At 45.4% G+C, this 10,816-nt stretch overlaps 1 protein-coding gene across 3 annotated transcripts in view; it reads left to right on the forward strand.

Moving 5' to 3' along the window:
• Nucleotides 1-248: 248 nt before the first annotated feature.
• Nucleotides 249-10,816, forward strand: part of si:dkey-228d14.5 (uncharacterized protein LOC796266 homolog) — a 56,085-nt gene continuing 45,517 nt past the window's right edge. Inside the window, exon 1 of one of the 3 annotated variants that reach the window (XM_043678757.1) lies at nucleotides 249-750. In XM_043678757.1, coding sequence (XP_043534692.1) covers nucleotides 686-750 — 65 coding nt within the window. In that variant the 5' untranslated portion in view covers nucleotides 249-685. Of the gene's footprint in view, nucleotides 751-1,586; nucleotides 1,737-10,816 lie in introns of those variants that run through there. The other 2 variants (XM_043678758.1, XM_043678759.1) reach the window with 2 other exon arrangements.

The following is a 10,816-nucleotide window of genomic DNA, read 5'->3' on the forward strand; positions in this document are numbered from 1 at the left end:
GTGAGTGAGTGTGTGAGTGTGAGTGTGTGTGTGAGAGAATGTGTGTGTGTGAGGGTGTGTGTGTAAGTTTGAGTGTATATGTGAGTTTGTGAGTGTGTGTATGTATGTGTGTGAATGTTTGTGTGTGTGAATGTGTGTGTGTGAGGGTGAGTGTGTTTGTGAGTGTGTGTGTGAGAGGGTGTGTCTATGTGAGCGTGTGTGTGTATAATTGAGTGTGTGTGTGTATTTGAGTGCGGACCAGGGATATGATGGTATCCCACTTAAACAGAACCCACCCTGTCGAGACATTAATTCCGGCAGCAATGTCCCTTTAAAAAATCTCCGTTTTGTAAGAGCCAGAATATCAGTGGCAATGCGAGGGGTTTAGATATAGCGAGGACGATTTACAACCTTGGAACTCAGTGTCTGCAAAGCAATATTGCATTTAAAAAGAGAGAGAGGGAGTGAGAGTTGCCGACAGATGCAACTTCCTCCTGACTCCGAGCTAGTTGCACTTTTGGGGTGTGTGCTTGCTTTGAAAGAGTGGATCGTTTCTCTCTGTGTGTGTGTGTCCCAACTGTGGCAGACCGCGGCTGCCGAAGGATTCCTTGCCGTCAGTGAGTCCCCCTCCGAAGCCTGTACCTGAGGAGGGGGCGATCGAGAGGGCTGTGGGAGCTGTGTGCCGCCTGTGGAGCCCGGGACCATCATGAGCTGTTGGCTGCTGCTACCCTTGCTCACCAGCGTGGTGTCTATCGCAGGAACCTGGACAGTGTAAGCACCAATTCCTCTCATTCCTGAGCCCCACTCCCTCTCACATCCTGCTCCCTCCACCCCATCTCTCTCTCTCTCTTTCTCTTTTCGGATTGAAAGCAAACTTTCTGTCGCTGTTTTCCTTCAGCTGCAGTCACCCAGCTAGCGTTCATCTCCAAACTAAAATCTCAGTCCTCAGAGAGGGGCACAGTTCTGAGATCCCTCAGCTCAGGACCCGTCTTTCGCCCTTCTCAATGACTTTAGCGACTTCATATGAGAAGTAATTCAGTTTGGTGACAGATTCAGTCATACCTGTTCAGTGTTGTCGAGAACCGTCTGTCAATCCTTGTACGGTGACTGAACGGATTGACTAACCCTTCTTTGGTGGACTGTTTAAATGCTGACATTGATTTCTGAAATTCATTTCTAGATTTTTCTTTTGCCTTCATCCTTATTTCTTAAAAGCACACCATCCCATTGAAACTAAAATCAAAATTGTGTTTAATCCCCAACAATGTAAAGACAGAGACCATTGCTGACACTACGTGGTTAATCCTTTCTATCTCTCACACCAATCTAACATTAGTGGGAATGTCAAATGCTCTCTAAGGCTCATTCTTTTGCTGATTCAGGGTTGCAATGGGTTAACATTGGCTCCTACACATGGCATTGATCCCAGCATAGTGTTGTGTAGCAAAGCCTTGATTGTAGCCAGTGTCTCTGGGTTAGGGAATCCCACACATCAATCTGTGTGCTCTGAAGGGAGGGGGTGGGGGGAGGGTGGTGGTGAGGGAAAGAGGCAAGCCATCCTATTCAATTCGAAGCACCTGACTCTTTCTGCCTGCTTTCTTACAGAAAAGAAACTCCCACTTGGTTCTGAGTTTGCTGTCCCGTGTCGCTTGTGTTGTAACTATTCGAAGCTAGCTTTGGAAACTTGGCTCCGGTCGGTTAGAAAGTGCCGCGAGTTGGAATGAGGAAATTGTTCACTTGCTTGGTTCATTTGGAGGGTTTGTATCGACAGGATCTCTGCTGTTTGTACAGTCAGGTTTGCTGGGTTGGTGTACAATGATCGTAGCTAATGGCTTCCAGTGTGCCTCATAGTTTAGATCCAGAATCATCGCAGAGGGAGGACATTTGGCCCATCGTGCTTGCAATGATTCTATCACCCCAGTGCCAACCTCCTGCCTTTTCCCCATATCCTTGCATCCCTGCACATCTCACTGTCTTCCATCTTTCAAAGACTGCAGTAAGATCATTGCAGCAAACTGTGCTCCATCTCTGGGAGCCCTACATTTAACTGGTTTGGATTTATAGACATGATGCCTGAATGTTATTGGCAAAGATAAAGCTATAACTTGATAAAGTGAACCTCCCAAAGCCACAACCAGTACCAGCTAGAAGGACAAGGGCAGCAGACAGACGGGAACACCAACCCTTGCAAGGGTCCCTCCAAACCATCCTGACTTGGAAATATATTGCCTTTCTCTCAGTGTAACTGGGTTCAAATGGTAGAATTCCCTCCCTGAGGGCATTGTGGGTCTCTCTGCACCACACCGACTGCAGCAGTTCAAGAAGGCAGCTCGATACCACCTTCTCCAGAGCGACTAGGGACGGGCAATAAATGCTGGGCCGACCAACGGCACCCTCACCCACGAGAGAATGAAAAAAACAAGTTTAATGAATCACTTCAGATCTTGTGAGCAATGACCCTTTGATGTAATCCCTGCCATTTGGAATGTACTGAAGCAAAAATTAATCCATTTAGTTGCTTGATCTGGGTTTACACTCACAGATACTGTCCGTCTCTTTTCTTCACCCCAGGCCTCAGAGTGGGTTCAGTCACAGGGAATCTGAAGGCTGTGTGTTGGAATATAAGCCTGTGCCAAGTTAACTGATTATCACTATGGTAATAGGAAGGGTGTTATGGTTGAGTTCAGTACCCAATGGTTGTGGTCGGTAAAGTTAGGCAGGTGGCTTGGTGGTTAACACTGCTGCCTCACAGCACCAGGGACCTGGGTTCGATTCCAGCCTTGGGCGACTGTCTATGTGGAGTTTGCACATTCTCCCTGTGTCTGCGTGGGTTTCCTCTGGGTACTCCGGTTTCCTCCCACAGTCCAAAGATGTGCAGGTTAGGGTGGATTGGTCATGCTAAATTGCCCATACTGTTCAGGGTGCATTAGTCAGGGGAAATGTAGGGGAATGGGTCTGGGTGGGTTACTCTCCGGAGGGTTGGTGTGGACTTGTTGGGCCGAAGGGCCTGTTTTCCACACTGAAGGGATTCTATATGAAGTCCTCTTCCTGAATATAGTGAGGATGGAGAGGGAATTGGAATCGGCTGAGGGAGGGGGTCTCAGCTGGTAGTGTACACACATAAGTGTCTCCTTTAGATTTGAATGTAGTGCAGGAGAGAGGGTGCTGCTCTGTTGGAAGTGCTGTCTTTCAGACACTGAACTGAATCCTGCCTGCGCTTGCAAATGAATACCAATGATCCCAATGACGCTGTGTTGGAGAAGAGCTGGAAAGTTATCTCTGGTTTCCTGGTCAATCTTTGTCCCTCTATGACCATCCCTGAAACTAGATTATCTGATCATTGGCTAAAAGAGCACACCCTGGCAGCTGCATTCCCTACATCACTGCAGTGACTTCAAATAAAGCAATGATTGGGCCTTAAGATGCTTTAGGTGGCTTAAGGTTGGCAGAAGGCGCTGTATGAATGCAGGTCTTTCAAAGGATGAAGGCAGAGTTTGGCTGCAATGTGCCCATAAGTTGGAAAACCCATCGACACTGATGAAGAAATGAGGTAGAGGAGGCACCTGTCACCACAGATCTGTACCCCAACATAAGCCAGTGTCATCAGAAAGGGAGGCAGAAAACTGCTGGGGAAGAGACTGAGGAAGGCTGAGTGATGATGAAATCAGATGTACCTCAGAAATATTCAAAAAATAAACTGGACTTAGAGGCCAGCCACAGTGAGCTGCACTTCAGTGGAGGGGAGATAGATTCAAAATGCTCACTTTGGGTTGGTACATTTAGATCTCTTGGTGATTGTACAGTGACAGGGAAGATGAGGCCTGGGGAAACAGGATGTGCACATATTGCCATGGTAACCATGTCATGGGGACAATAGGTCAGGGACTGTACTCCTGAGAACAAAGCAAAATTGATAGCAGTGTACAAACCTTTATGTTCAGAAGCATTAAAAGGGTCAACAATTCGATCAGAGTCACAGACTTTCTGCGGCTCATTTAATGCAGCAGTGTCATATTGTTAACATAAATCTTAAGGCAAAGAAACCAGAAAAAAGGTGGGAATTTTCTTCCGCTCGCAAGTTGTAACAGTGAGGATATAAACAAACTGAAAAGTATAAAGCATTAACTTCCAATCTGTGCTTGGATCATCTAACAACAACCCAAGGCAGCAAAATGGAGCAGAGATGGAGACTATATTTGAGTGGCGGCCTACGTGTTGAGATCAGGAATGCATTGACTTAAGGGATTGGAAGCAAATTCAATAACAACTTTCAGAAAGGGAATTGGATAAATATTCAAAGAGAAAAAGTTTTCAGGGTGATGGAGAAAGAGCAAGGGAGTGCGACTAATTGGATTGCTCTTTCTAACCGCTGGCAAGTTGATCATGGCGCGAATGATATCCTTCTGTGCTGTGTCATTCTACATTATAGAAGGGTGTAGCTGCTATTGCTGACATGGTTAGATAATAGAAACAATGAAAGTGTGACAGCTGTAATCTCTCTCTTTCTTGCCTGTGATATGTCAGCAAACCTGCTGAGTCATGAGGAAACAGTAGACTGGCTAGCATGCCCTATGAGATTCTGCAAAGGATCTATAAATAGGCCTGACTAAACCTGAATCTCAACATTTCAGTGGATGCATAATTCAAACATGTCTATAGATTTAAAGTATAATACAATAAATTAGCAACAGTGCTGAGAGGAGTCATTAATGGCCCACCCCATAGAATCCCAAATAACATGCTACAGCACTGGTCTTGTGTTCAAGCTGTCTTTTGGGACCAAACTCACTCTATCATTTTCCACTTTCATATAAGAATAGAAGATTCCTTCCCTGGTTTTGATACCACTTTCACATTTATTAGACTTTGGTGGGTTTCGAGCCCAAGCCACTAGAGGCCAGTGACATAACCACTATGCCACTCTCTCCCACTGCTATCTTGAGGGGTTCTTCATCAGTTTAAGCAAATACCAGCCTGCAAGCAGCGTGTGAATATTTTTCCACTCTGTGTTTAACTCTGTGGCCTCGACTCCTCCTCACTCCTGGCTCCTTTTGTACAATCCTTTTTGTGCTGCTTGAAGGCCTTGCCTAGGCCTCAGACTCTGGAATTCTCTCCCTCACATAAGAGGCTTTTTAAAACCTACTCCTCAGCAAAGCTGATAGTCACTTTTCCCCTCTCTTCCTGCCCCTTTTCTCCACTTTATCCCAAAGTAATCCGCCTGGAATGGACTATGATGTTGGGGTGTTGGTGGGCCCGGGGACCATCGTGGAGACACATCCCCTTCCCTCGATATCGAGCAGAGCACAAGGAGGGAAGAAAATGAACTCTGTTTTTACTTATGTTTAAGGCTTATATCTTAATTTCAGTCTGATACCTTCAAATCTTCTCTAAGTCAAAATGCAGAGCGCACTGACATGGTATATTTTTCCCTGTATTCGTTTGTTAATTACAAGTGACAATAAATCATTCAATTCAGTTCAAAATATCTGGACCAGGATCGAGCTCTCAGTGTTCTGACTCTGACACTAGAGTCTAGAGTCCTACAGCATAGGAACAGACCCCCAGTTCAACTTGTTCATGCTGACCAGGTTTCCTGAACTGAAGTTGTCCAATTTGCCGAGTGTTACCCAAACAGAGCCCATTCATTGTGGGGGTACACATTGATTGACATTTCACAGCTGCCTCAGGGGCACAGTGGAGTCAAAGGGCTGACTGTGTGGAGACATAAGGCTCAGTTTGGTTGCAGTGCTCTTGTACATTACTTTATTTCTGGTCCTTGGATCGAACCATATAAGTCAGTGAGTAACACCGGGGTAAATATTGACAGGAGATCTGAGATTTGACACAATAAGAAAACTTGTGGTAGTTTGAACTGTATTTCCTGCTGTGGGAGATGTATAGGCCATTAAAAAACACGGTTCTAAAATTCATTTTTTTATGAAACAACTACCTTGTTTTTGTCGAGGCCTGAGTTGAAATGACTGTAACGTTAATTTTGTTTACATTCTATGTCGCTGCTTTTGTTCTTGCACCTTCTTGATGCCGATGTTTATTTCTGTGAATCCCTCTCTAATCAGAATGCAGTGACTTGGTTTGTGAAAAGTGTCAGTGTGGTGATTGTTTGTGTTATGAAAACATCAGCCTTGTATCTGCTGCATAAGGACAAGCTCACAACTGGGTTGTCCAATTCTTTGCGCTGGCACTTCATAACAGATTCCTATTTGATCTCTTTATACATGCAAGTGAGGCCTGTTGATGGCTCTCAAATTGAGTAGGCCTCAGCTTGGCTCTATCATGTTAACAACCTAAAGCCTGAGCTGAGGGGGCAGTAGCCCAACTCTCGAGGATTGCCTTGGAAACATCCAACAGGGAACTAGACAGTTCACTGAAAACGATATTTAAATCAAAAGGATTGTGCAGGGTTACAAGGTGGGGGGGGGAGCAGAATGGCACTGAGAGAAAGTCTGCACTGATGTGATTGGCTGAATCGCTTCCATCTACACCATACCAACAGTGAGGCTCCAAATACGAAACAGCAGGCCCTTGCTGAGGGGCGATAATCATTGAGGTAATAAACAAAATGTGTTTTCTCATTTTCTTTGAATACTTTAGTTTACGAGTTTCAAAAGTATCAGATATGGGGGAAAGGCAATTGAACTGATGATTAACTATAATCCAATCTGTTAATGAAAAGTCAACTCACAGAGAGACAAGGTGGATGTGTTTGGCACCCAATGGCGGCAGAGTATGGGCATGGGGTATTTGGAGGCTGGTGGTCATGTGATGTTACCCCCAGAGTTAATCAAGAGTCATTTATGACACAGGAGGAGGTAATTTGCCGGCTCTCTGAGGAGCAATCCAGTCCCACACCCTCACTTGATTTCTGTTATCCTGCAGCTTTTCTTTCCCTCAAGTGCTCATTCTTTCAAAATCATTGATTGTCTCCTCTTCCAGCACCCTCATAGCTACCTGAAGGAGCAGTGCTCCGAAAGTTAGTACTTCCAAATAAACCTGTTGGACTATAACCTAGTGTTGTGTGATTTTTATCTTTGTCCACCCTAGTCCAACACCAGCACCTCCGCCCTCATAGGCAATGAGTTCCAGACCATTCCTTCGCACTGCTTTAAAAAGTTATTCCTCACACCATCCCCCATTGCTTGGCACCTCTTGCCAACACTTTCATTCAATCTGTGACCCTTAGTCTTTTTATCATGACACGCCGTGAGCAGCTTATCTATGTCTACCTTAAGACCATCATAATCACAGGGATCTCCATTAAATCTCCTCTCAACTTCCTTCACTCTGAGGAATATAACCCCCAGCTTCTCCAACCTAACCCTGTAGCTAAAATCTCTCATCCCTGGCACTATTGTGGCACATCTCCTCAGCGCCATCTCAAAGACCCTCTCCTCCTTCCTAAAAGATGGAGATCACAAGTGGATGCAAGATTGGCTGAATCAAGAGCTTTATAAAGATTGGCCACCTGAATCCACCACAATTACACTACCTGTGGCTCAGTGGTTGGTATGGTGGCTCACAGTGCCAGGGACTTGGATTTGATTCCCGTCTTGGGCGACTTCCTGTGTGGAGTTTGCATATTCTGTCCGTGTTTGTGTGCATTTCCTCCGGGTGCTCTGGTTTCCTCCCACAATCCAAAGATGTGCAGGTCAGGCGAATTGGCCATACTAAATTGTCCATTGTATTAGGTGCATTAGTGAGGGGTGAAAAGAGGGTAGGGGAATGGGTCTGGGTGGGTTACTCTTCATAGTGTCGGTGTGGACTTGTTGGGCTGAAGGGCCTGTTTCCATACTGTAGGGAATCTAATCTAATCATGACCTGGTGCGTCGTCATCAGTTTTAGCTAAGTTCTGAACTGCCTCTTATCTGAAGGAGAGCTGCTTCATTCCATTAACATGAGTCACTTTACTCGGTTTAATTATTTGTTACCAATTAATTTGCAATAACAGCCAGCATCAGAAGTTGTCACACCCAAATCCTCCGCCCCCTACCTGACACAACCTGTGGCAAATGTAACAAAGTTAATTAGAACTTGTCAGTGCTTGTATTGTGGGATATTTGGACAAGGGGGAGAACTAAGGTGTTGAAGTAATGTGGTTGCCAGGAAGGAGACATTCATTAAGGTGCTGTCCAGAATTTGCTGGGAGTTTGGAAACAGTGTTCGGATTTGTCTGATGACTAGGACTGTTAAAAGAAAACCTAGTAACTAATGCATATTTATGAGAAAAGAAAGAAGAGAGAAGGGGAGATAGAAAGACAACAAATGAGTAAAAAGCTGACACGAGTGAAGAAAGCAGAGAGTGACCAGCAGTGATAAAGAACAAAAATAGAGGGACGGAGAAAGAGAGAGAAGGAGAAAGAGAGAGAGAAATAAAATCCAGGAGATTGCAAGATTAAGCAAAAGAGAGGGTCAAGAAGAGAGAAATAAAAATGTAGGGAGTTGAGAGTTTGAAAAAAAATTAGATTCTCCATCCAGTAGGAAGGTGGGTGGATGTTGACAAAATATAGTGTGGAATTTTCTTGAGGCACGAGGGTTCTCACTTGACGATGGGTAGCTCATGCCAATCAGGCAGTGACAAAGCCACCAGAGTGGGGACCTTCCCTTGGCATCAAGACTGGCCTAGGAGGGAGGGAGGGAGGGAAAAGGAGAGGGTCAGTGAGAGCTCTAGACAATCAAAGAATGGCAGCTCTTGCATTCAGTAGCACCAAGAAAGAGGTTGTGGCTGCTTCTGGAAGCAGAACTCAGAGATTCAGGATCATGAGGACCCCAGATAACAGAAAATGATGTGGTTAAAATCACACAACACCAGGTTATAATCTAACAGGTTTATTTGGAGGCACTGCTTCATCTGCTAGTGCCTCCAAACAAACCTGTTTGACTATAACCTGGTGTTGTGTCATTTTTAACTTTGTCCACCCCAGTCCAACACCAGCACCTCCAAATCATGAAAATGATCTGGTCAGGCCGAGAATTCATTTTGTTTTTATTGATACTTGGAATACAGACATTGGCTGGGCCAGCATTTCATGCCCAGTTGAAGAGTCAACCACATGGCTGTGGGTCTGGAGTTACATGTAGACCAGACCAGGTAAAGAGAGAAGAGTTCTTTCCCTAAAGGATAATAGCAAAACAGATGGCTTTTTAAAAAAAGTCAACAATATTTACCATTTGACTAACTTTTTACGGACTCTGACATTCACCATTTGCCATGGTGAGATTTGAACCCATGCCCTCAGGAGTTAGCCTGGGGCTGTAGGTTACCAGCCATGTGACCTTGCAATTGTGCCATCATCTCCTTTAATGAATTGCAGTGGGAGGAGCATCAGAAGCCAGGGCAGGGACATGGCACATTGTGGGCACACCTCTATCTGTTGCTCAATGACCAGGCAGTGATTGAGGGTCCATCTTCTCCAGGGGTGAGAAGCTGCTCATTACCTGTCACGTACATACCAGGGGAAACATGCCAACCTGGGGATGTAGGCTGAAACTGGCAACGGGGAGGGCCATCGTGCTGAGACTTAATTCTATTGGTGGGAGGTGGGAGGTAGGGTAAGGAAGACCACAGGGATTGAGGACATTACCATCCTGCCTAGAGCTGAAAATGTGTATTCCTGAAGTAGGGCTCATGCCCGAAACGTCGATTCTCCTGCTCCTTGGATGCTGTCTGACCTGCTGCGCCTTTCCAGCAACACATTTTCAGCTCTGACTCCAGCATCTGCAGCCCTCACTTTCTCCCCTAATTAGAAGCCTACCCTGCCTCTGAGTTCACCACCACAGAAAATACTGAGAAGGGAGTGAGAAATAAAACCAGTGGGAGGAAGGTGGGGTAAGAAAGCTGTAAAGATGGTCAGATTTACCTTCTTGGAGGGAGATAGGTAGATTCTCCCAAAATGTAAATTTTCACTGGAGCTCGCATTTCCTGGGTGTTTTGTTTTGCTGTTTGATTTGAAGTACTTCCTTGTGCCTTCACTTATCACTGTTGACTGATGAAGACATCCAAACTAGAAACAAGAGTAGGCCACTTGGCCCCTCAAGTTTGCTCTACTATCCAACAAGATCCACATTCCCACCGACCTTATCACCTTCTTTGCCAAGAATCTATCTACCTCTCCCTCAAGAATCTTCAAAACCTTTGCATCCACAGTCTTTTGACGAAGATAGTCCAAAACGACACCCACCTTCTAGGTGGAGAAAGTTCTCACCTCTTGTTCATTATTTTTAAACTAGACAGGCAGGAGGCTGGAAGACCACAGCAAGCCAAGCAGCATCGGGAGGTGGAGAAGTCAATGTTTCGAGTGTAACCCTTCTTCAAGAGTCATAGAGTCATAGAGATGTCATACAGCTTGGAAACAGACCCTTCGGTCCAACCCGTCCATGCCGACCAGATATCCCAACCAAATCTAGTCCCATCTGCCAGCACCTGGCCCATATCCCTCCAAACCCTTCCTATTCATATACCCATCCAAATGCCTCTTAAATGTTGCAATTTTACCAGCCTCCACCACATCCTCTGGCAGCTCATTGCATACATGTACCACCCTCTGCGTGAAAAGGTTGCCCCTTAGGTCTCTTTTATATCTTTCCCCTCTCACCCTAAACCTATGCCCTCTAGTTCTGGACTCCCTGACCCCAGGGAAATAACCTTGTCTATTTATCCTAATGCCCCTCATAATTTTATAAACCTCTATAAGGTCACCCCTCAGCCTCCGATGCTCCAGGGAAAACAGCCCCAGCCTGTTCAGGCTCTCCCTATAACTCAAATCCTCCAACCCTGGCAACATCCTTGTAAATCTTTTCTGAACCCTTTCAAGTTTCACAA

The sequence above is a fragment of the Chiloscyllium plagiosum genome, chromosome 38 (assembly GCF_004010195.1).
Source record: "Chiloscyllium plagiosum isolate BGI_BamShark_2017 chromosome 38, ASM401019v2, whole genome shotgun sequence".
Classification (NCBI taxonomy): domain Eukaryota; kingdom Metazoa; phylum Chordata; class Chondrichthyes; order Orectolobiformes; family Hemiscylliidae; genus Chiloscyllium; species Chiloscyllium plagiosum.